General features: G+C 45.6%; 1 protein-coding gene across 1 annotated transcript; it reads right to left on the reverse strand.

The window, feature by feature from the left end:
- Nucleotides 1–1,411: 1,411 nt before the first annotated feature.
- On the reverse strand, nt 1,412–27,214 carry LOC143100162 (zinc-binding protein A33-like). Its single transcript, XM_076263129.1, has 6 exons — nt 26,564–27,214; nt 25,238–25,333; nt 24,894–25,124; nt 22,118–22,140; nt 21,914–22,032; nt 1,412–2,280 (listed from the first exon to the last, which is right to left on the reverse strand). The coding sequence occupies exons 1-6, from the start codon at nt 26,957–26,959 to the stop codon at nt 1,727–1,729; spliced, it is 1,419 nt and encodes a 472-aa protein (XP_076119244.1). The 5' UTR covers nt 26,960–27,214; the 3' UTR covers nt 1,412–1,726.
- Nucleotides 27,215–27,534: the final 320 nt, after the last annotated feature.

Here is a 27,534-nt window from a genome sequence, read left to right on the forward strand (position 1 = left end):
GCTCTAGTTCCTCTGAGGATGTTACTTCACTGGTAACATCCTCAGAGGAACGTTTCTGGGAGTAAAGTGGAAACACTCAGTGAAAGTGTGTTTGAAACTGTGTAGGTGTGTGTTATTATCAGGGTCAGAGAATGACAGCTCTCCTCTGTCCCAGTCCAGCTGCACTCTGATCCTCTGGAGTTTCTGCTGCACTGTGAGGAGAGTGGGGGCATGAGGAGGAGCATATGGAGCTGCTGGCCATATCAGTGCCCTAAGCGAGTTGCTTTGTGGTATACACAAACACACACACACACACACACACACACACACATACAAACCATTAAGCAGTTATTGAACATGAGATGACATTCTTTAATTCAGAGCTCTCATCTAACACAATAATAGCAGTACATTTTAGATTCAGAACTGACCTCCACATGTATATAATCATATGAGATAGATAGATAGATAGATAGATAAATACTTTATTGATCCCCAAGGGAAATATAGAAATATATATAAAGAAATATAATGTATTATACAGTATAGTATTTAAAAAAAATCATTGAACACATCATTATTCATTTTAATTTACATTTATTACAGTGTTTTAGAGTTTAACATTTTTTGAAATTCAAAGTGACATTTCAGTATGTAAATTCAAATGCTCTCCATGACAACTGTCATATAAAATTCTGCCACCAGGAGGAGCTGTTTGGTATCATACAATTAGTGTGTGTGCCAATAGTGCTAAATAGTGTAATAGTAGTGTAGTATTCTAAAACTTCAAACAAGTGTAATAGTGTACATTATTACACGGCTCTTCATAGTGCTGCAGAATGCTCCATTCACTTGAATGGGCCTTCCCAACGTTCGGCGGTCTGCTAATTCTGAATAACAGACCGTTGCTAAGTATTACAGACCGCTGTCAAGGAAAATGGGCTTTGTGCTTCTAAGTCAATTATTTCATATCACTACGCAAGGATTGGAACTTCATTCAAAAGTGAAAGCAGACGGTTGATCAGCTGTGTTCTAAAGAATGTTTGGTTCAAGTTCAGCGTGTGTTGTTGCGAACTATTTGTTTCTCAGCAAAAGCCATGATGAAACGGTAACAAATAGGCTATAGCCTAGGCTATGTAGGCTAAAGAGTCATATCGTGGGGAGTTTATTGTGTCGTTTTGGTAAGTAGCCATGTAATAAGCGGGATAATGTATAGAACGCCGGTCATTGTCGGGAGATAGGTCCCTTCAGGGCGGAACAAGACCCCTCCGCTGCGCGTCGGGGTCCGGTTCGCCCTGTCGGGACCTATCTCCCGACAATGGCCGGCGTTCTATACATTATCCCTTACTTCTATGACTTGATGCAAGATAGAGGGGACATAAGTGCAAAATAATTAAACAATTTAGAAATTATATTACAGTCACATAATAGGGATGGTTAATGATTTATTTGGTTGGCACACATTTAAAACAAATTTTGGTCCAACACCACAATTGTTGGATTACACACACACACACACACACAACCACACACAACCACTCTCTGATCACACATACCTCACAACACAACTCTCCAACCACATGCACTACCACACACTACCAAATTGTACTGTGATGAACCTGACAGGTTACATGAGATGAGGTTGGAGATGAGCATTAGCACAACTTTAACTTTTGATGTCCACATTAGTTTTATTTCTTTGACACACAATAACACATGTTTTTGCTGTCATAAGACATTTTATCTCCTATAAACTGTGCTGCTCTACTCTTACTGAGGCCTTCAGTGGTAAGATCCTCAGAGGGACATTGCTGATAGTAGAGAAATATGGAAACACTCTCTCAGTGAAAGTGTATGTGATAGTGTGTATGTGTGTGTTATTATCAGGGTCAGAGAATGACAGCTCTCCTCTGTCCCAGTCCAGCTGCACTCTGATCCTCTGGAGTTTCTGCTGCACTGTGAGGAGAGTGGAGGCGTGAGGAGAAGCAGCTGCTCTATATGCAGCACCATCATACCACACACACCCCACATACCACACTCCACTACTGGAGAATATGTCTCCCTTCCTCTGGAGAGACTCTGTCATCACACCCACAAACCACACTGTGCTCTCCCCAACCTCCACATCCCAGCAGTGAGTCCCTGAGTTAAAGCCCTCAGAGCCCAGGACACTGAGATACTTATCAAATCTCTCTGGGTTATCAGGGAGCTGCTGCTCATCATCACCACATCTCACACTGGTCAGATCCTCAGACAGGATGAGTTCTGGGTTTGCAGTGTTGGGATCCAGAGTCACAGGAGCTGCAGAGAGAAAGAACACACACATGAGCTGAACACTGAGTGATGTGTGATGAGGATGTGAATGACACACACACTACCTCACTCTTCAATCACACACACACACACACACACACACTAGCACTCTGAACACATCACACACATGCTCTGATCACAGAGAGGAGGGATGTTAGTGGAATGATGAGGAGTGACGTCTCATACACTACTTACACACACACACACACACACACACACACACACACACACACACACACACACACACTGACACACACACACAGACACCCAAGCACAAACACAAACATACACACACACTACCACTCTCTGATCACATATATTAGCACTGATCACACACACACACACACACACACACACACACACACACACACACTCACACACTACCTCTCTCTGATCAGATATACTAACACTGGTCTCTCTCTCTCTCTCACACACACACACACACACATACATACACACACACAAACACACACAGCACAAACATACACACACACAGAAACACACACACACACACACACACACACACACACACACACACACACACACACACACACACACACACTACCTCTCTCTGATCAGATACTAACACTGGTCTCACACACACACACACACACAAACACACTACCTCTCTCTGATCAGATATACTAACACTGGTCTCTCTCTCTCTCTCACACACACACACACAACTCAAGCACACACACACACACACACACACACACACACACACACACACACACACACACACACACACACAAACACAAAAACAAACACACACACACACACACACACACACAGACACATACACACACACACACACACACACACACACACACACACACACACACACACACACACACACACACACTACCTCTCTCTGATCAGATATACTAACACTGGCCTCTCTCTCTCACACACACACAGGGGCGGAGCTACGTGGTGGCCAGGGGGGGCCACGGCCACCACTGGTCAAAGCTTGGCCACCCTGCTGGCCCCCCCAGCTCTGTTCAGTGAAAAGTAAAAAAGAAAAAAATAATTGCTGCCGTTTTCGACGGCACTTTGCCAACACTTTGCAAAGCAGGGACTGAACCAATTACTGCACTCTAGTGTAGCCCACGGTTGTGATCAAATCGTGATAGGCTAGGCCTAGTGCAGCAGCAGCAGCGGGACAATTCAAGTCATCTGTTAAAAACACTGACTACTACTTAACCTCATGCAGTAACAACATGAGTTGATGATGAGTTGGAACATTAATGCTAATAAGATGTTAGAATGTGTCACGAATCATAGCCAAGTGAGCTGCGTTGGGCTGTCCTTAGGTAGGCTCTGACATTGACGTGTGGGGCTGATCAGAAATAATCGGATGCCTGCGGTAACGCTGTTACAAAAATATTTCGATAAAATTCGGGTGAAATGCAAGCATATTAGGCACATATTGCTCCAATAAAAGTAGGCTAATGGGGCCTAGGCTAGGCTACTTTATATAAAAAACATAATTTGCTGACTGCGTGTTGTTCTTGCCATAGCTGGTCAGGCAGAGGCTGCTTTGCCTGAGTTCTTTGTTACATTGCCCCAGAACTGTTCATCGCAGCGAGATGAAACTTTAATTGCGTGACAGAGCAGAAGTGGGGCTTTCCAACGAGACTAAACTCTTGCCTGTGCGATCAAGTATGAAAACAAAAAAAAAATCATGAAATTAAATCAAATTGATTATACCTGCGCACCCATTAGGCTACTCTCGTTTGAATTACTCGCGAACCCGTGATCGCATAGATATGGCAAGCATATCAGAAGAAAGAGGAGACAGGGCTATATATTGGTACCAAGTATATCGATGCTTCTGGGCTATAAAAACAGACAACGTGACTGCAAAATAACATCATGTACAAAAACCAACTATCGTTTGAATTAGGCCCTATTCACGAACCCGTGATCGGATAGATATGCCACGCATGTCAGATGAAAGAGGAGATACAGAGCTATCATTTGATACCAAGTACATCCTTCTGGGTTATAAAACAGACGAAATGACATCAAAATAATAACTTCATATAGCTCCACTTACCCCACGTTTTTGTGTGTTGTAGTGGCCAGGCATGTTCATAATCCAGCTATCATGTGTTTCTCTATGGCAAAGTATGTTCATAATGCAAATTCCTGCATGGCATCCAATTCGAGACTCACATTGCATCCCAATTTATTCGACAAACAAACACCTTTTTGCCTTCACTTTGTTCATGACAATGCAGTAAAAAGTTGTTTTAGAATCATCATGAGTGTACACACAGAACACGCAAACTCGGGTTCGGTCAGGTCAGATCAGTTCGTGTCACAGATATGGAGCGCAGAAAGGGCATTTTTCATTACTACATAAAAATGCCGTTTATTTCAGTCTAGGGTTCTAAGGGTAAATTTCTTAATTCAGATCCATGTTACTTACAGCCAATGTTGTGAAGGACTAGACACTGTTCACATGACCAGGTAGCCTCCTGCTGGCCATCGATGCGTCCTGTGCGTGCAACCCTTGTGGCTACACTTGTGCAGTTAATTGGAGTGCGAGTCAGAGGGTTGCATGCACAGACCAGTGAATGGGGAGGCAGAGATTTGAAAGGAACCCCTTCTGTTCTGTGGACTGTTTATGCCGTTTGTGTGTTCAGAAACCGTAAGTGTTGGCATTTCTTGTTTGTGCAGGACTTGTTTATTGTTCGTTTGTAGAATGTCATTGTTAATAACCGCATACTTACCGATGTTTGCGTTTATAGCGTGCACCACGTGTACCGCGCTACCGCGGTTAAGTTAACTTATAATTAGTAACTTTTCCTGCCGTGTAAGACTGAGATTATGTTTCTAATTTGATAATTTGGTGTCTATAACGGTTTAATATATCAGTGTAATAACGTGTATGTCTAGATTTAAGTGGATATTTGGTAATTTCATGTAGTAGTGTCTGTTAAGCTATTCTCCATGTGGGTCAGTGTATGATTAGCCATGCTTAGCTATTAATATTGTCACCATGCATACGTTTCTAAGAGGCACTGTTGCATTTGTTTTACTTGTAGAAACTACAACCACAAATTTAATGTCAGAACTACTGTCATCTACAATCCCAAGCACAATTGTGAAGCTCCATAAGACAATAACCTCTCCACTGTAAATTCCACAAGTTTCAATAAATACTCTGGAACTGTACATCATGTCTGCATTTTAATCAGATGCCCCACGGTGGCTCCTACAGATAAACTTACTAGGATCAATCAAAACAAATGGTGCCGAAACCCGGGAAGAGAAGTTGCCGTGTAAATTAGTCCATGATGTACACTGATCAACCCAGCCATCCAGCAGATGTTAGGCCAAGGCGTGAGAGGAGGCCACCAGCGTGGCTCAACGACTATGATGTTGAGTATCCAAATTATGGTCAGTATCCTCCATCATCCCCCCGAGTAGCTGGAGTCCAAGACAGAGGCGCGGAGAGGGCAGCCGAGATGGACCCTCTTGCTCTCTACTTACCCACACAGCAGTCTGATTATGCCGGTGCCGCCTCAAGAAGCCCAAACCGGCCTGGGCTATTCAGACCACTGTACCAGAGCACTCCAGCCTACCCTGCTGCAGCAGCCCCAGAGGCTACATCTACAATATTGGATGTGCTTAGACAGTTGCAAGAGGATAATCAGAAGCTACATTACACAGTCATTCAGATGCAGCGACAAATAAACACCAGAGCTTCAGAACCCGAAACACTGCCTCCTCCTCCTCCCCCACCTGCTGTGGACCACTCTGCTCCCCCTCAACTATTCCTAAGAAATATAAGCTTAACATTACCACCTCCACCACCATTACAGGCGCAGTACAACGGTGCACAAGATGGTGAGCTTAAAGAGGAGAAGACAGAGGTGCCTCTCTTACCACCATCACAGCCTCCTGCTGGGCCCTATGGTGCTATGAAAGAGGGGCCATACTTTCCCCCTCCGCCACCACATCCAGTTGTTGGGCCTGCTCAGCCCAAGCACCCCTCAAGGAATTACAGTAATGTGGTAGATGAGCTCACAGAGCACATGCAGAGGATGGGAATGCCATCACAGCACCGACGATCTGTCACGCCAGAGTACTGTGAGCCAGACCCAGGTTCTGAATGGGATTCAGTCAGTAATGCGCCATCACACAGAGGACGGCCTATGCCTTCAGGTCAAGCCCAACACCCCAGAGATTACCAGCAAGAGCGGGTGTACCGCGGACCTAAGATCCCCCATTTCACGAAACCTGACCCCAGAGAGTTCAATAGGCTCAAGACAGCACTGGATAATCTATTGCCTGATGATGCAACAGAGCGATTTAAATATCAAATATTAGTGGATCATTTGAAATTTGAAGAAGCTCTGCTTATTGCAGATTCTTATACCAACTCCAAGAGGCCATATTCAGACAATGGCATCCCTCACTGACCACTATGGACAGCCTCACCAATTAGCCCTGCGACATATCGCTGAAATGATGGATGCTGCCAATATCCGCGCTAATGACACTGGTGCGTTCAAGAGGTTTGCACTTCGCGTCAGGGCTTTACATGGGATGCTTGACCAATTAGGTGAGAGTGGTCAGATCAAGATGCAATGTGGGTCTCACGTGACGAGATTGCTGCTGAAGCTGCCACAAGACCTGAGAGCGCAATTCAAGCGTTACCTGTACCCTAAGAACATCCGCATCCCCACCCTGCACCATTTTGCTGAGTGGTTAGATTTCGAGCTGAAAATGCAGGAGACTGTGTTTGAAACACTCAGCGTGATTGGGGCTGCTGACGACTCCAAGAAGGAGAAACGAAGGGAGCCAAAGTCCAACCGTGCCACCAGTGTTCTCCATGGGGCCGAGCAAGTCAGCACAGCTGTAAGTGAGAAACCCCCGGCACCCAGCAGCAAGCAAGGTGAGCGACAGGCCTACTGCTCTTACTGTTCCAATGATCAGCATTACCTGAGTCAGTGCTCCAACTTCAGCCAGCTGACCACTGAACAGAAGAGGAGTTGGATAACGGCAAACAGAAAGTGCTGGCGATGTGGGCGTGCCCATCAAGCTTCGCAGTGTCGCCTCAAGACCACCTGTAAGAAGTGTAAAGGGAGGCATCTGGAAACAGGGTACATTGTGAAAGTCAAGGAAGTCAAGGAAGAAGAGGTGAGCAGTGATGGTGAGTCATGGTTCATCCCTCACCATATGGTAGATCACAATGGGAAGAACCGTATCGTGTTCAATTGCTCCTTTGCTCATAATGGAGCCAATCTGAATGACCTGCTTCTCCCTGGCCCAACCTTGACTTCCAGCCTGCTCGGTGTGCTCCTGAGATTTCGCGAGCATTCCATCGCTATCAGTAGCGATATAAAGGGAATGTTCCACCAGGTGAGGTTGCTGCCCCAAGACAAAGCACTACTCCGGTTCCTGTGGATGGACTTGCAGAAGGACACCCCCCTCAGCATATACGAATGGCAGGTTCTTCCATTTGGGACTACATGTAGCCCGTGCTGCGCCACATTTGCACTGCTGAAACATGTGAGCGACCACAGCCAGCCTGAGGAAAACGTCCGTGTAGCTGTGGAAAGATGTTTCTACGTGGACAACTGCCTCCGAAGCGTGCAAAATGTGGATGAAGCAAAGTCACTGGTGGACAAACTGCAGTCCCTCCTGGCAGAGGGAGGATTTCAGCTGCGCCAGTGGGCAAGCAACACTCCTGAGACCATCGGCCACCTTCCCAAGGACCTAAGGTCAGAAAGCAACGAGTTGTGGTTGAACGCCACCCAGACTGATCCTCAGGAGCTAGCACTAGGCCTACGGTGGTTCTGCCACTCTGACACCCTCGGCTATAAATGTCGTCTGCTTGGCCATGAAGTACCAACGATGAGAAACATCTATCGGGTGCTAGCTAGCCTCTACGACCCGCTGGGATTCATCATTCCCTTCACCACAAGGGCTAAAGTCTTAGTCCAGTGCCTGTGGAGCAAAGCAAGGGACTGGGATGACCCAGCGTTGCCTGAAGACGCCCTGCTGATGTGGACAGAGTGGCAGGAAGAGTTACAGCGACTGCCTCAGATATCCCTGCCACGCTGCTATGTGAGCCCTCAGATGGACAGAGAGGCTTGCACCAGAACAGTTCACATCTTCTGTGATGCCTCCGAGCGTGCTTATGGCGCTGTTGCTTACCTATGCACTGAGGGTCGAGATGGACATGTGGAGACGTCATTCCTCACAGCACGTTCCAGAGTGGCTCCTAAGAAGCAACAGTCCATGCCACGCTTGGAACTTTGCGCAGCGTTGACAGGAGCCCAAGTAGCCACTCTGCTCCGAAGGGAGCTCACCTTGCCTCTCCATGATGTCAACCTCTGGTCAGACTCCACAACTGTCCTGACCTGGATCCAGTCGGAGTCATGCAGGTTTAAAGTGTTCGTTGGCACAAGAGTGGCTGAGATCCAAGAACTGACGAGTGAATGCTCTTGGCGCTATGTCGATACCAGTAACAACCCTGCAGATGACATCACTCGAGGCAAGACCTTGATGGAAATAGCGGAGGATGGCCGATGGAAGGATGGACCACCATTCCTGTTGCAGTCACCTGAGTATTGGCCCACAAAGCCTTCAGTGGCTGTAGCAGACGACGAAGCAGAGACACGGAAAACGATGTTCTGTAGCCTGGTCACCACTACTGCGCCTCCAGCCCTCCCTGACCTAGAGCAGTTCTCATCATTCCGAGATCTGGTCCATGCGGTTGCACTTTCTCGCCATGGGGCGGCCGCAGGTCACAGTCCAACAGCAGAGGACTATAGGGCAATAGAGATGGAAATGCTCCAACGAGCGCAGCAGGACAGCTTTGGAGAAGAGTACGCCCTCCTATCTGCTGGTAAACCCTTGACATCTACCAATAGGTTGCTCACACTTGCTCCAGAGTTGGACCAGGCTACTGGACTGATAAGAGTTGGAGGCCGTCTTCGCCGCAGCCAAGACCTGGAACCAGAAACGGTCCATCCAGTGGTGCTAGATCCAGCACATAAGATCACAAGACTTGTAGTGCATGACGTGGATGAAGACCTAAGGCACCCTGGCACAGAGCGCCTCTTTGCCGAGCTTAGGAGGAGATTCTGGATATTACATGGCCGCGAGGCTGTTAAACGACATCAACAGTTCTGTCCAGAATGCAAGCGGTGGAGAGCTCAGCCCAAAGTCCCCCTCATGTCAGACCTCCCTGAAGCCAGACTGCGCTTGTTTAAGCCCCCCTTTTACTCCACAGGAGTTGACTGTTTCGGGCCGTTCACCATCAAAGTTGGACGGCGCTCTGAGAAAAGGTGGGGAATACTGTTTAAGTGTTTGACAACAAAGGCAGTCCACATTGATGTTCTTACAAGTCTGGACTCTGACGCGTTTCTGATGGCCTTACGTCGATTCATCGCCAGAAGAGGGAAGCCATCAGAAATCCTATCAGATCAGGGCACAAATTTCAAGGGCGGAGATCGAGAGCTTCGTGAGGCCTTCCAAGCCTTGCATCCTGACCTGAAAGAGCAGTTGTCACAGCACCAGATCAGCTTCAAGTTCAACCCCCCCAGTGCACCTCACTTCGGTGGCATTTGGGAGAGAGAAATAAGATCAGTTAAAGCTGCCCTGTACGCCACTGTGCAACCACACGCTATACCAGAAGAGGTATTGCGCACTGTCTTGATCGAGGTGGAGGGAATCTTAAATTCCAAACCACTTGGATATGTGTCCAGTGATGTAGCGGACGCAGACCCTGTAACCCCAAACTTGTTGCTGATGGGGCGGCTAGACCCGTCCCTGCCCCAAGCTGTTTATGAAGAGTCAGAGCTCTTAAGCAGGAAAAGATGGAAGCACTCTCAAATCCTTGCTGATCAGTTCTGGGCTCATTTCATTCGCCACTAACTCCCAACACTCCAGACCCGGGCTAAGTGGCATAAGGACACGCCAGCTCATCAGCCTGGAGACATCGTCATGGTGGTAGACCCCCTGCTGCCCAGAGCCCTCTGGCCTGTGGGCCGGATCACCAAGGTACTTCCCGGAACCGATGGCCGCATCCGGACAGCAGAAGTCAACGTCAATGACAGGCACTACATCAGGCCGGTGGCCCGACTCATCCCACTGCCTGCCGTCCCAGACCTGGACTCCCGTCCCGTCCCGTCCTTGAGATGAGGACAAACTGGACCGGTGACCAGTTTGGGGGCGGCTGTTGTGAAGGACTAGACACTGTTCACATGACCAGGTAGCCTCCTGCTGGCCATCGATGCGTCCTGTGCGTGCAACCCTTGTGGCTACACTTGTGCAGTTAATTGGAGTGCGAGTCAGAGGGTTGCATGCACAGACCAGTGGATGGGGAGGCAGAGATTTGAAAGGAACCCCTTCTGTTCTGTGGACTGTTTATGCCGTTTGTGTGTTCAGAAACCGTAAGTGTTGGCATTTCTTGTTTGTGCAGGACTTGTTTAATGTTCGTTTGTAGAATGTCATTGTTAATAACCGCATACTTACCGACGTTTGCGTTTATAGCGTGCACCACGTGTACCGCGCTACCGCGGTTAAGTTAACTTATAATTAGTAACTTTTCCTGCCGTGTAAGACTGAGATTATGTTTCTAATTTGATAATTTGGTGTCTATAACGGTTTAATATATCAGTGTAATAACGTGTATGTCTAGATTTAAGTGGATATTTGGTAATTTCATGTAGTAGTGTCTGTTAAGCTATTCTCCATGTGGGTCAGTGTATGATTAGCCATGCTTAGCTATTAATATTGTCACCATGCATACGTTTCTAAGAGGCACTGTTGCATTTGTTTTACTTGTAGAAACCACAACCACAAATTTAATGTCAGAACTACTGTCATCTACAATCCCAAGCACAATTGTGAAGCTCCATAAGACAATAACCTCTCCACTGTAAATTCCACAAGTTTCAATAAATACTCTGGAACTGTACATCATGTCTGCATTTTAATCAGATGCCCCACGGTGGCTCCTACAGATAAACTTACTAGGATCAATCAAAACAAATGGTGCCGAAACCCGGGAAGAGAAGTTGCCGTGTAAATTAGTCCATGATGTACACTGATCAACCCAGCCATCCAGCAGATGTTAGGCCAAGGCGTGAGAGGAGGCCACCAGCGTGGCTCAACGACTATGATGTTGAGTATCCAAATTATGGTCAGTATCCTCCATCATCCCCCCGAGTAGCTGGAGTCCAAGACAGAGGCGCGGAGAGGGCAGCCGAGATGGACCCTCTTGCTCTCTACTTACCCACACAGCAGTCTGATTATGCCGGTGCCGCCTCAAGAAGCCCAAACCGGCCTGGGCTATTCAGACCACTGTACCAGAGCACTCCAGCCTACCCTGCTGCAGCAGCCCCAGAGGCTACATCTACAATATTGGATGTGCTTAGACAGTTGCAAGAGGATAATCAGAAGCTACATTACACAGTCATTCAGATGCAGCGACAAATAAACACCAGAGCTTCAGAACCCGAAACACTGCCTCCTCCTCCTCCCCCACCTGCTGTGGACCACTCTGCTCCCCCTCAACTATTCCTAAGAAATATAAGCTTAACATTACCACCTCCACCACCATTACAGGCGCAGTACAACGGTGCACAAGATGGTGAGCTTAAAGAGGAGAAGACAGAGGTGCCTCTCTTACCACCATCACAGCCTCCTGCTGGGCCCTATGGTGCTATGAAAGAGGGGCCATACTTTCCCCCTCCGCCACCACATCCAGTTGTTGGGCCTGCTCAGCCCAAGCACCCCTCAAGGAATTACAGTAATGTGGTAGATGAGCTCACAGAGCACATGCAGAGGATGGGAATGCCATCACAGCACCGACGATCTGTCACGCCAGAGTACTGTGAGCCAGACCCAGGTTCTGAATGGGATTCAGTCAGTAATGCGCCATCACACAGAGGACGGCCTATGCCTTCAGGTCAAGCCCAACACCCCAGAGATTACCAGCAAGAGCGGGTGTACCGCGGACCTAAGATCCCCCATTTCACGAAACCTGACCCCAGAGAGTTCAATAGGCTCAAGACAGCACTGGATAATCTATTGCCTGATGATGCAACAGAGCGATTTAAATATCAAATATTAGTGGATCATTTGAAATTTGAAGAAGCTCTGCTTATTGCAGATTCTTATACCAACTCCAAGAGGCCATATTCAGACAATGGCATCCCTCACTGACCACTATGGACAGCCTCACCAATTAGCCCTGCGACATATCGCTGAAATGATGGATGCTGCCAATATCCGCGCTAATGACACTGGTGCGTTCAAGAGGTTTGCACTTCGCGTCAGGGCTTTACATGGGATGCTTGACCAATTAGGTGAGAGTGGTCAGATCAAGATGCAATGTGGGTCTCACGTGACGAGATTGCTGCTGAAGCTGCCACAAGACCTGAGAGCGCAATTCAAGCGTTACCTGTACCCTAAGAACATCCGCATCCCCACCCTGCACCATTTTGCTGAGTGGTTAGATTTCGAGCTGAAAATGCAGGAGACTGTGTTTGAAACACTCAGCGTGATTGGGGCTGCTGACGACTCCAAGAAGGAGAAACGAAGGGAGCCAAAGTCCAACCGTGCCACCAGTGTTCTCCATGGGGCCGAGCAAGTCAGCACAGCTGTAAGTGAGAAACCCCCGGCACCCAGCAGCAAGCAAGGTGAGCGACAGGCCTACTGCTCTTACTGTTCCAATGATCAGCATTACCTGAGTCAGTGCTCCAACTTCAGCCAGCTGACCACTGAACAGAAGAGGAGTTGGATAACGGCAAACAGAAAGTGCTGGCGATGTGGGCGTGCCCATCAAGCTTCGCAGTGTCGCCTCAAGACCACCTGTAAGAAGTGTAAAGGGAGGCATCTGGAAACAGGGTACATTGTGAAAGTCAAGGAAGTCAAGGAAGAAGAGGTGAGCAGTGATGGTGAGTCATGGTTCATCCCTCACCATATGGTAGATCACAATGGGAAGAACCGTATCGTGTTCAATTGCTCCTTTGCTCATAATGGAGCCAATCTGAATGACCTGCTTCTCCCTGGCCCAACCTTGACTTCCAGCCTGCTCGGTGTGCTCCTGAGATTTCGCGAGCATTCCATCGCTATCAGTAGCGATATAAAGGGAATGTTCCACCAGGTGAGGTTGCTGCCCCAAGACAAAGCACTACTCCGGTTCCTGTGGATGGACTTGCAGAAGGACACCCCCCTCAGCATATACGAATGGCAGGTTCTTCCATTTGGGACTACATGTAGCCCGTGCTGCGCCACATTTGCACTGCTGAAACATGTGAGCGACCACAGCCAGCCTGAGGAAAACGTCCGTGTAGCTGTGGAAAGATGTTTCTACGTGGACAACTGCCTCCGAAGCGTGCAAAATGTGGATGAAGCAAAGTCACTGGTGGACAAACTGCAGTCCCTCCTGGCAGAGGGAGGATTTCAGCTGCGCCAGTGGGCAAGCAACACTCCTGAGACCATCGGCCACCTTCCCAAGGACCTAAGGTCAGAAAGCAACGAGTTGTGGTTGAACGCCACCCAGACTGATCCTCAGGAGCTAGCACTAGGCCTACGGTGGTTCTGCCACTCTGACACCCTCGGCTATAAATGTCGTCTGCTTGGCCATGAAGTACCAACGATGAGAAACATCTATCGGGTGCTAGCTAGCCTCTACGACCCGCTGGGATTCATCATTCCCTTCACCACAAGGGCTAAAGTCTTAGTCCAGTGCCTGTGGAGCAAAGCAAGGGACTGGGATGACCCAGCGTTGCCTGAAGACGCCCTGCTGATGTGGACAGAGTGGCAGGAAGAGTTACAGCGACTGCCTCAGATATCCCTGCCACGCTGCTATGTGAGCCCTCAGATGGACAGAGAGGCTTGCACCAGAACAGTTCACATCTTCTGTGATGCCTCCGAGCGTGCTTATGGCGCTGTTGCTTACCTATGCACTGAGGGTCGAGATGGACATGTGGAGACGTCATTCCTCACAGCACGTTCCAGAGTGGCTCCTAAGAAGCAACAGTCCATGCCACGCTTGGAACTTTGCGCAGCGTTGACAGGAGCCCAAGTAGCCACTCTGCTCCGAAGGGAGCTCACCTTGCCTCTCCATGATGTCAACCTCTGGTCAGACTCCACAACTGTCCTGACCTGGATCCAGTCGGAGTCATGCAGGTTTAAAGTGTTCGTTGGCACAAGAGTGGCTGAGATCCAAGAACTGACGAGTGAATGCTCTTGGCGCTATGTCGATACCAGTAACAACCCTGCAGATGACATCACTCGAGGCAAGACCTTGATGGAAATAGCGGAGGATGGCCGATGGAAGGATGGACCACCATTCCTGTTGCAGTCACCTGAGTATTGGCCCACAAAGCCTTCAGTGGCTGTAGCAGACGACGAAGCAGAGACACGGAAAACGATGTTCTGTAGCCTGGTCACCACTACTGCGCCTCCAGCCCTCCCTGACCTAGAGCAGTTCTCATCATTCCGAGATCTGGTCCATGCGGTTGCACTTTCTCGCCATGGGGCGGCCGCAGGTCACAGTCCAACAGCAGAGGACTATAGGGCAATAGAGATGGAAATGCTCCAACGAGCGCAGCAGGACAGCTTTGGAGAAGAGTACGCCCTCCTATCTGCTGGTAAACCCTTGACATCTACCAATAGGTTGCTCACACTTGCTCCAGAGTTGGACCAGGCTACTGGACTGATAAGAGTTGGAGGCCGTCTTCGCCGCAGCCAAGACCTGGAACCAGAAACGGTCCATCCAGTGGTGCTAGATCCAGCACATAAGATCACAAGACTTGTAGTGCATGACGTGGATGAAGACCTAAGGCACCCTGGCACAGAGCGCCTCTTTGCCGAGCTTAGGAGGAGATTCTGGATATTACATGGCCGCGAGGCTGTTAAACGACATCAACAGTTCTGTCCAGAATGCAAGCGGTGGAGAGCTCAGCCCAAAGTCCCCCTCATGTCAGACCTCCCTGAAGCCAGACTGCGCTTGTTTAAGCCCCCCTTTTACTCCACAGGAGTTGACTGTTTCGGGCCGTTCACCATCAAAGTTGGACGGCGCTCTGAGAAAAGGTGGGGAATACTGTTTAAGTGTTTGACAACAAAGGCAGTCCACATTGATGTTCTTACAAGTCTGGACTCTGACGCGTTTCTGATGGCCTTACGTCGATTCATCGCCAGAAGAGGGAAGCCATCAGAAATCCTATCAGATCAGGGCACAAATTTCAAGGGCGGAGATCGAGAGCTTCGTGAGGCCTTCCAAGCCTTGCATCCTGACCTGAAAGAGCAGTTGTCACAGCACCAGATCAGCTTCAAGTTCAACCCCCCCAGTGCACCTCACTTCGGTGGCATTTGGGAGAGAGAAATAAGATCAGTTAAAGCTGCCCTGTACGCCACTGTGCAACCACACGCTATACCAGAAGAGGTATTGCGCACTGTCTTGATCGAGGTGGAGGGAATCTTAAATTCCAAACCACTTGGATATGTGTCCAGTGATGTAGCGGACGCAGACCCTGTAACCCCAAACTTGTTGCTGATGGGGCGGCTAGACCCGTCCCTGCCCCAAGCTGTTTATGAAGAGTCAGAGCTCTTAAGCAGGAAAAGATGGAAGCACTCTCAAATCCTTGCTGATCAGTTCTGGGCTCATTTCATTCGCCACTAACTCCCAACACTCCAGACCCGGGCTAAGTGGCATAAGGACACGCCAGCTCATCAGCCTGGAGACATCGTCATGGTGGTAGACCCCCTGCTGCCCAGAGCCCTCTGGCCTGTGGGCCGGATCACCAAGGTACTTCCCGGAACCGATGGCCGCATCCGGACAGCAGAAGTCAACGTCAATGACAGGCACTACATCAGGCCGGTGGCCCGACTCATCCCACTGCCTGCCGTCCCAGACCTGGACTCCCGTCCCGTCCCGTCCTTGAGATGAGGACAAACTGGACCGGTGACCAGTTTGGGGGCGGCTGTTGTGAAGGACTAGACACTGTTCACATGACCAGGTAGCCTCCTGCTGGCCATCGATGCGTCCTGTGCGTGCAACCCTTGTGGCTACACTTGTGCAGTTAATTGGAGTGCGAGTCAGAGGGTTGCATGCACAGACCAGTGGATGGGGAGGCAGAGATTTGAAAGGAACCCCTTCTGTTCTGTGGACTGTTTATGCCGTTTGTGTGTTCAGAAACCGTAAGTGTTGGCATTTCTTGTTTGTGCAGGACTTGTTTAATGTTCGTTTGTAGAATGTCATTGTTAATAACCGCATACTTACCGACGTTTGCGTTTATAGCGTGCACCACGTGTACCGCGCTACCGCGGTTAAGTTAACTTATAATTAGTAACTTTTCCTGCCGTGTAAGACTGAGATTATGTTTCTAATTTGATAATTTGGTGTCTATAACGGTTTAATATATCAGTGTAATAACGTGTATGTCTAGATTTAAGTGGATATTTGGTAATTTCATGTAGTAGTGTCTGTTAAGCTATTCTCCATGTGGGTCAGTGTATGATTAGCCATGCTTAGCTATTAATATTGTCACCATGCATACGTTTCTAAGAGGCACTGTTGCATTTGTTTTACTTGTAGAAACCACAACCACAAATTTAATGTCAGAACTACTGTCATCTACAATCCCAAGCACAATTGTGAAGCTCCATAAGACAATAACCTCTCCACTGTAAATTCCACAAGTTTCAATAAATACTCTGGACCTGTACATCATGTCTGCATTTTAATCAGATGCCCCACGGTGGCTCCTACAGATAAACTTACTAGGATCAATCAAAACAGCCAAGTACTTAGAGTGGATATCAGAAAGAAATATAGTTTGGCCATCAGTATAAGATTAAATATCTGAATTCAATATTTGTAGTATTTATTATTGTTCTTTAACATCATTTGAATCATATCATATCATTATCATAATGTACTTTTTTTATAGCATTGGCTTATGGAAAATGATTTGGAGTTGACAACAAACTGACCTGTGTATCAGTGTTGGCTTTACACAATTTATTACCATTATTAAAATAGGCTATCCTAATCTTCAAAACTTTTTGAGTAGTTTTTAAATAGTAGTTTTGATTCCCAAGTGCCACCCCAATAAAAAGTCTGGACCCAACTGGCCCCCCCTATAAAATAATCCTGGCTACGCCCCTGCACACACACACACACACACACTACCTCCCTCTGATCAGATATACTAACACTGGTCTCTCTCTCACAGACACACACACACACACACACACACACACACACACACATACACACACACACACACACACACACACACACACTACATTAGATATATTAGCACTGGTCACACACACACACACACACACACACACCAGGGTTTCCGTGGTTGGGCAATTGCCGGACATTGGCAGGAAAAAAATGAAATGTCCGACAAAATTAAATCTCTCCGGTCAAATTGTTCAATTGAAATTGGCTAATAATCCCATCAATTAACAATCCCACACAATCTGAATTTGAGAATAAGCCTAAAATGTAGGCCTATACTAAAGCAATAATACGTCCTCTGGCTATGTTTTAAATGAACAGGATCGATCTACCGTTTGAAAGTTATTAAACAACACGCATAGCCTATGCTGCATTTCAAATAGGAAGCGCACGCTTAAAACGTCCATGTTAAACAACGAACAAATGAGTGAGATGGTTCAAACATGGCCAGGCCCAGGCAGACTAGCCTTAAAAGTTTTTTCAGAGGTCAGACGCGATGGATGATGATAAATTAGTAACGTCTCAGCCTGGCCAGGTCAGCTCCACCACCAGATAAAAAACAGAAGTGTCGGGCGTAGGCCCATCTGTCGGAATCAGTGACGTTGGAAGTGGAGTTGCGGGGGGTGCGGCCGCACCAAGACTGTCATTCTCCGTGTAGACTGTACACCCATGGTACACTAGACATGCAACTGTGTTCTGTAGGCCTACCAAAAGCATATTCTCTGTCTATGATCTGCAGGGTTAGGGCCTCCTCGACGAGGAGATAGTTGGTCCGCGGATAACTTGCGGGCACAATCAATGGTATCAACCGCGGACCGAAAAAGAAACTAAACATTACCCAGAATAGGATATATTTCTTAATTTATAGTTAGGCCTATCAAATAAACAGATATATTAGGGGGTAGTGGTGTGAGCGCTCATTCTTGTGTGTGCATATCTGCGCAAGTGAAACAGTTGAACCACTGGAGATAAAGGTAGCAGCAACAAACAACGTAGCCCATTTAAAACAACGAACGAAGCGGATTCTTGCTGTCCATGAAAACATAGATAGGCTACTGACTAGATCTGACTTGGGCAGCCGTGGCCTACTGGTTAGCACTTCGGACTTGTAACCGGAGGGTTGCCGGTTCGAACCCTGACCAGTAGGCGCGGCTGAAGTGCCCCTTGAGCAAGGCATCTAACCCCTCACTGCTCCCCGAGCTCCGCTGTTGTTGCAGGCAGCTCACTGCGCCGGGATTAGTGTGTGCTTCACCTCACTGTGTGTTCACTGTGTGCTGAGTGTGTTTCACTAATTCACAGATTGTGATAAATGCAGAGACCAAATTTCCCTCACGGGATCAAAAGAGTATATATACTTATACTATACTTATACTTATACTAATTAAGAAGCGATAATAGGATATTTGACCGGCATATCATCCGGAAAATGAAACCTCTGCCGGTCACTTTGACCGGGACCATTTTTTTCTAGTGGAAACTCTGACACATACACATACACACATACACACACACATACACACACACTACCTCTCTGTTATCAGATATATTAGCACTGGTCACACACACAGAAACACACACACACAAACACACTACCTCTCCTTTATCAGATATACTAGCACTAGTCACACACGTGTGCACAGACACACACAGACAGACACAAACACACCCCAAGCCTAACACTGACTAGGCCCAGGCTGTATTCTGACCCAGGGCTGCCCTGTAGAGCTCTGCTAGGCCCTGGGCAGCATGCGGACACCCACCCTCACCACTGTCCCCACCCTAACCCTCACATTGACTCCAGCATAGGCCCAGGAAACTTTAATGTCCCCGAGGGGCAATTGGTTTTAACAGCCAGCAGTACAAATATGCCGTACGACATCCTACAAGACATACACATCAAAACATGTAAGACACATACAGAGACAAGTAACATTTAAGACACATACAGAGACAAATAAATAAACAAGGCTATCTTAAATATAAGTATAAATAGTAGTTTAAAAACTATTTGTTAATCAGGGAAATGGCAGTGGGGACAAATGAATTCTTAAACCTTGTTGTCCTACATCTTGGCATTGTATACCTCCGCCCTGAGGGGAGGAGTCTAAACTCCCCAAACAGGGGGTGGCTGGGGTCCGCAACAACCGAATAAGCTTTCCTGGTCGTTCTGGTGTCAAAGATATGGTGGAGGTCAGTAAAATTAGTCAATTGAAAAAATATAATGTCCGCAACACTGCTTTTGACTCAGGCCTGAAGAAGACCCAGCAGGGTCGAAACGTTGCCTGTTGTGCATTAAATATATGGGAGTCAAAAGCAGTGTTGCAGACATTATATTTTTTCAATTGAGTAAGTTTGTCTTTTGTCCTGCACCTGCCAGATGTGGGATGTGCACACGATAACTGTTTACTGAACAGTAAAATTAGTGCCAGCAATCTTACTACATACTTTAACAATGCTCTCCAGTCTGTTTTTGTTCTTCATAGACAATGGCCAGCTAATAAAAGAAAAGGTTAAAACAGACTCAATAAAACAGGTGTAGAACATCCTCATAAAAGTAGGATCAATGTTAAAGTTCCTCAGTTTCCTAAAAAAGTGCATACGCTGGTGGGCTTTGGAACATACCGTGTCGCATTGTGACTCAACATTTAATTCACTGTCCTTTTTTATCCCTAAGTATTTGTACTCCTCAACCCTTTCAACAGACTGCCCAGTTATGACTGCAGGGGGAAGAGGGGGGCGCTGTTTCCTAAAATCAATTATCATTTCCTTTGTCTTTGTCACATTTATGTTTAAAAAGGAGTCATTGCACCATGTGCTGACATCACTCACCACTGGCCCATGGTCAATGTCATTGTCCTTAAGTAAAGAGACAATGACAGCGTCGTCTGCAAATTTCAGCGCATGCCTGCCCTCATGGTGAGATTGACATTCATTAGTATATAAAACAAACAGAAGTGGAGAGAGGACACAACCCTGGGGTGATCCAGTGGAAGATAATAGGGCATCAGAGAAAACGTTATTAACTTTCACCCTTTGAGATCTGAAAGTTAAAAAGTCAACCAGCCATGCTATTAGCCCTAAATTAATGTTGTGAAGCCTATCTTTGTAAGCCTATCTGCTAAAATATGAGGTTGTATACAATTAAAAGCCGAAGAGAAATCAACAAAATTTAGTCTTGCCCTGCAGAGCTGCCCTGGGCCCCAGGCTTCCTGCAAACACCCACCCACACCTCAGACCTAACCCTGACTCCAAACATGACTTTCATATTTTAGATATTCTGTTTGTCCATTTGAAATATAAGGATAAAACAGATATTTTCATGACTACAATGACAAATAATGCACTTATCATTGTCACATAAAAGTATCTTAGCAAACAGCAAAAATGGATTCAGCAGAAAAAATACCCCTAGAATAGTCTGTTTACCAACTTTTACTCAAAAATGCCAGAGGTTGTTAGCCTAATCAAAGTCCCAGGACAACGTGGTGGTAACATAACTACATAACATAACTATGTGTGCAGCTATAAGTCAAAATGGTGTTGTTTACATCATGCAACCCTAGGCCCATATAACACTGCACACATTACATTCCTGGACACCTTACATGACATGCTCACTAATGTTCAGAGACCAGAGCAGACCAGATACGTCATCATATGAGACAATGTTAGTTTCCATAGGGCAGCTTTGGTCCGCAACTGGTTTACAGAACACCCACTCTTCACTGTACTCAACCTCCCCCCATACTCTCCATTCTTGAATCCAATTGAAGAGTTCTTCTCTGCCTGGCGCTGGAAGGTCTATGACCGTCATCCCCCTCAACGCACAGCCCTTTTACAGGCAATGGAGGAGGCATGTGGGGATATTGACCAGGCATCATGTCAGGCCTGGATACGGCATTCCAGAATATATTTTTCCCGGAGCCTTGGACTACAGGACATTGCATGTGATGCAAAATGTTGTGGCCGGACCCAGGGAGACGACACGATGTAGACTGATTTTTTTTTGTCTCAGTGAAATTACTATTTTGTGTTTCGACTTGATGTGTGTAAATAAACACCAATACTTGATGTTTGGATCCCTGTATGTTTACAGAACTATGACAAAAGTATTACCTCAATCTGACATAGCCTACCTTGTGCAAAGAGAAAGCAAAAGCTAGATGTGTTTTTATTTATACCATCAGTGTGTAGTTGACACATTGTGTGCTTATCAATGTGATGGCTTGTGTTAACTGTTTGAAAAGAAAATACAATTTTTACGAAGGTGTGAAGAATAACCCCTGGACAAATGTAACTGTACCATCTACTCCAGTAGCAGTCTATCCTCTCCTCATTCCTAACATTGCTTATGTGTGTTTGGTTATGTGGAAACAGCAGGCTACTCACTGTACTGAATAATCTCCTGCATCTTCTCCCAGACTCTGAACTTCAGGTTGCCCAGGTGCTTTGCCATGTTGATCAGAGCTCCTGATACCCTCTCTGGATCCTGCAGTGTGCACTGGGCTCTGGAATAACATTCAGGAGTCAGTGCTGCTGTGGGTTTGGGTTCAGACCCACAGAGAAGAGAGAGACAGGAGGCAGATCACTCACCTTTCCACTGTGCTCTTGTAGCTCTGGAAAATAAGAATAGAAAGAATATGTCAGCCATTATTGTTATAATTAGGTATTTTGGAAATTGTACAATCCTGCCCCCCTCCTCCATGTCAAGCTTAAGGTTTTCATTTTTTGATTGTAAAGTAACAAGTAAAGTGATTATTAAACAGATGATTTTATCCAAAGTGCACACAGACTTGGAAATTAACCAGGGAGAACAACAGATTGTCTATAATGCTACCAATCCACCAATACACCCACACGTTTATAAAATATGTATCCTCACCCTAACTAATCATTAGTGCATGTGTATGTAACAACTGTTAAATAATGGAAATAGTACTTCATCAACAAAATATTATTGCATAATTTTAAGTATTAACAATTCATAAACATATTTTAGATATAGGCTTATTTACTATGAACAAACCAGCGTGGCTCGGACATGCTGACAGGGAAATGTGTTACTGTTATGCTTACCTTCATGCAGTGCATTATGGGAGAAATGTACGGCTAAGATACTGGGTAAGCTCCCTAATGTTATGCGTTAATCACCGGTGAGTGACTTGTAATGTATGTGTGTAAACTAGCCGGCTGTTGTGTTGTCGGGATGAAAGGGTTTATGTTACGGGATGCCACCCAGGTTGTGTAGTATAGCCACTGGATATAAGCTGACTCATTCCAAGATGTGTGTATTGCTCTCGGTAAATGCTGGTAATAAACTGCCAAGAAAGCAAGTATTCTTTGCCTTGTCACATGTGTGTACAAATACTTTATTTATGAGAATTAACATAGGTGCAATGCTTTACAAATGATGAACAAAGCATTTTGTAATAGTTTGCAATTGGTTTATAATGGGAAACTGATTTCATTTATAAGTGGTTATTTTATTATTTATTAAGTATAAATCATGTACTTACAAACATAGTTTTTGGATAGGCTCTTATAACTGTGTGAACAAATGCTTTACTGATGATAAATTATGCATGAACAACAAATTACTAATGATGACCAAACTATTAACTAATAAGTAACAAAGGCTTAATAAATGATGAATTGTGTGTAGTTATTATAAAGTGTTAACACGATAGCAGTTATGTGATATATTTGTCAAACTAGCTTTCAGCTTAGATCTGTGCGCATTCTTGGTGTTGGGATGATGTTGGCCAATCGTGAAACGTGGAGATGCACAGACTGCCTATATTCAAGAATGATTACTTCCACATTTATGAGCGATAGCGTAATCTAGGTACACTGCAGTCATTTTTACTGTCTAGCCTACAACATCAAATACATTGATTGTCATCAGATGTTGTATGGTATACACGTCCATAGTGGTGTATTTGCACGCACAACACTGTTAAAGCGCCTGTGAGATCCAAAATGTTTGGAGAGGCGGAGCGCCCACTCCTACACGTGAGATAACTTAGTTTCAAGATAACTGATTGGTCAGTAGGCAGTAGTTTTACACGATTTGAGCTATAACTTAGCACATAACCTGTTCCGACCTGGTTTGGTTGGCAGTATAAGACACCATGGTGATACAGCGACGCTAAAGCAGAGCCACTTTTGTGTCACAGCATACCCTGGCTTTGAGCACAACATACCTCGCTAACCCACTAATCGAGCTTCATAGTATAACCCACTGCAGAGGGACAACTCGGTACAACCACGACCTTCTGACATCTGATTGGCCAAGTACCCTGACCATCACCACCTCATTGTTTTGTTGCTGACTAAACATTGGACAGCTGACAGGATACTGACTGCAAAGATATCCTCCTCCTCCTTCTCCTCAGATCAGACAGAGAAACTATATTCCCAAAACATTTGCTAACCTCTGCAAAAACTGAACAATCCCTTCAAAACAGTTGTCCCTGTGCTCAGAACTAAACACTGTCTTTGTATCATCTCACAAAGCAGTCTAAATAAAACACTACTGAGCAGTCATTAGACACTGCATCAAAAAATGGAAAACACAGTGTTCAGGGCTCATATAGCTCCAGGAGACATTGCCGTTGTTTACAATACAGTGAATGCATTTTGCATCTATGAAACAAAACAAAACAAAGCAAAAAGATTTCAGAATTCAGTGGACTGAAGATTTACTGGGGGTTTGTCTTGACAGTTTTGAGAAAAGGGTGGGAGGTTTCCAAAAATGTGTTTTAGCAATTGTGGAAAAACTGTATACTGGAAAAGACAGGCACTGTACAGTAAATGAGAAGAACATTGCAGTCTAAAGCCTACAATGTACTGTGAAGGCCTTACTGATAGTTTCTGACCATTGTTGATATGCCCTGCACTGTTCAGCAACCTGTTTACATTCTGAACTAGCTTATATTGGTTGTGTCACATCATTTGAAATGTGTGATCATTTTTGAGTAGGTGTGTTTAACATATGACATCTGTGCTCTATACTATTTCTGATTACCTTATACCAAATTTTCATTTCAAGAACTGTGTTCAGGCAGCTGAGAATTTGGCTAAGAGAATGGAGTTTAGTGTTTAAGCGATTGTGAAAAACTGTAATGACGTTCTGAAGTCATCAATGATCATGTGATCAGATCCATATTCATTCAGCCTTCTGCTGCTCTCTCATCTTAGTGTTTCTCTCTCCAAAATAACACCAACTGATTCCACAACCCATAATGTGGTATGAATGTGAATGTCTGATGTTGAACTGTTGAGCTTCTGTGTTGGACAATGATGCTCCCAACACCAAATCTAACAGTCACATACACATTTCACTATACAGACGGTGGATGGTTCCTACCTGCAGGAATGTGATGTCATCAGCTCCCATCTTCTCCTCTATGGCTCTGATTGTGTCTGAAAGAGATGAGATCTCTCTGCTCATCTTCTCAATCTTCTCCTTCATCATCTGACTCTTCTGCTCCTCTTCCTCCCTCAGTGCAGCTATCCTGGCTGCCTCTTCATCTCGTAGAAACTGGTGAAGCTTCTCAAAGTCCTCCTTGATCTGCCGCTCTGTGTGTTGAGCCTGAGTCTAAATAAACAAAAAATCTAAAATTATTGATCCAATCATCACTCCTGAAATGATTTGCTTTTACATGATGACATTAGAAATATAATTGCTTTATTAAATAATCCAGATCTCACCTTAATATGTGCTGCTGTTTGGTCACAGATGAGTTTAACTTTTTCAAAGTTCTTCAGTTTCTTCTGTAAGGGCTGCAGTTGGATCTTGAGCTCCTCCTGAAATGAATGAGCACAATGTTCAGTCTACACTGCAGTACACTTACAACACTGGCACTATGGAACCAAGTTGCTGCATGTGTAGGGAGTGTGTGAGAGAATATGTAGATATATATGTGCATAGATTCAGGACTGATATGGTGATGGCATGGGGGCAACACAACATGTAGAAAAGGTATATGGGTGTTGCACATTAAGGGATATTAGAGATGTTAAGATACAGTATATAAGGCACAATTAATGTGGGAAAATGATTTAACCCTCCTGTTGTGTTCGCGGTCAAATGTGACAGATTTATAATTATTTTCTCTCAAAAATATTGTTAACTTTTTCTGACTACCTTGAGCCTCCTTGACTTTGTTAACACAGGGCATCTGAACACACACAACATATTTTGATAATTTCTATAACAATGTAAGTGTTTTATTTAACTTTAGAACACCCATGTGTATTTCTGGTCAGAAATGACCGTCCATTAGAAATGAATGGGTGAGAAAATGGTCAGTCTATAAACTTGAATCTAGGCACAAACTTATGATCAGATGGACTGTATGCTTCTGTACATTAAAATACACACACAAACACACCCTCACTCCCTCTCTTTGCTTCTATGCCAGCCCCCACTGGAACCTTTCCCCAATAGAATCTTCCCCTTTCTGACATGCATGAGCTCAGGTCAGTGAGGCCTGCAGGCCATAAATAGCGAATGGAAGAATATCCAATAGAACACAAGTTGATGCAAAGGTCTATCACAACATTAGATGATAATATGTGTGCTACTGTGGATTTATAACAAGTTATAATGCAGTGGTCATTTTTGACCAGGAACACAAAACTAGTAAACATAAAACGAACACAACAGGAGGGATAAAGAAAATTGTGTAAAATTGTAGTGCATAGGCTAATTACACCCCATCTCATACTCTATAATAACTGCAAGGGACTTGCAAACAGTGGTGATATCAACTTGTACTTTCTGTTAGAGCAAGTTTAAGGAGAGTTTGCTGCTGTACACACAGAGTGGGAGTGAAGAAGAGAATCAGAGTATCTCAGCTCAGAGGTCTGGATGTTGCGCAACACTTATCAGTTGTAACAGCAGGGTGTAGAGCGCCATTTACTGGTGCATCAAAGGTATTACAATACCTTCTGCCATGATTGTCTCACTTATCGGTGAACAGATCAAGATGTGTGTCTTTAGAACCCACTACCAGTATTGCCAGACATTCTTACCTTACGGTCCTGTGCTGCTTCATCTATAGGACTAAATGTGTGATTCTTATGTTTCTTTGAGGTCTGACACACCACACACACAGGCTGTTTATCCTCCAGACAGAAGATCTTCAGTTTCTCACTGTGCAAACTGCATAACGCCTCAGACCCTGCTGAAGCTTTCTGACTTTGCTCCTGTAAGAAGTTCTCACACAGGTTCCTTAACGCCATGTTAGGAGGATTGATTTCTTTTGAGCACTTCCTCCTGCAGTAGGGACATTCTCTGGATCCTTTGCTCTCCCAGAACTGCCGCAGACAGGCTTTACACACACTGTGAGAGCAGGTTAAAATGACGGGATCCTTGTAGATGTCACAGCACACAGGACAGGTCAGATCCTCCTCCAGTTTAGAAGCCATTTTGTCTCTGCAGTAAAGTCTCCTGTTTGTTGTCCTCAGTCTGGTTCACCAGCTTCACTTTCACTTTCAGCAGTCAGAGCAGACGTGTCAATTATAAACTCAAACCCGTCTCTGTTTTACACTTTAATCCAAAAGACTTTCAACCTCACCAGCTTCAAAACGTTTTCCTCAGTGGTTCAAATATTGTTGAAGAGGGTTCAAAGTTTCCTGTTGCCCGCATGAGTGTCTAGGACAGAGAATCAACCTGCCACACAACTTCACTTCCTGCTCTGGTGGCAGCCAGTGAAAGGGAGGGACTAAGGTAAAGAAAGATTCTCAATTCTGATTGGTCAATCTTAGTTGCCAGACCAGTTCCTTGTTCGTTGCTGCCACTCCACTGGAGTTCAGTTCAAAGTTCCAGTTGTGGGTGTGGACTGAACCTGACAGACACTCACTCCAGAACAGTGGATTACACACAGACTCTCCCCACACAGACTTTGATCCTGACATTCAGGTTAAAGTGGGCAGGCAAGAGTTGGACACATAAATACCTAACTACTAAAGGAAAATAAACTGTTTCAGTATATTATATTGCA

Source organism: Alosa pseudoharengus, unplaced genomic scaffold (genome assembly GCF_046254945.1).
Source record: "Alosa pseudoharengus isolate Yale_2024_CS ecotype anadromous, Long Island Sound unplaced genomic scaffold, YU_APseudo_1.1 YU_APseudo_1.1_scf_3, whole genome shotgun sequence".
Taxonomy (NCBI): Eukaryota; Metazoa; Chordata; class Actinopteri; order Clupeiformes; family Clupeidae; genus Alosa; species Alosa pseudoharengus.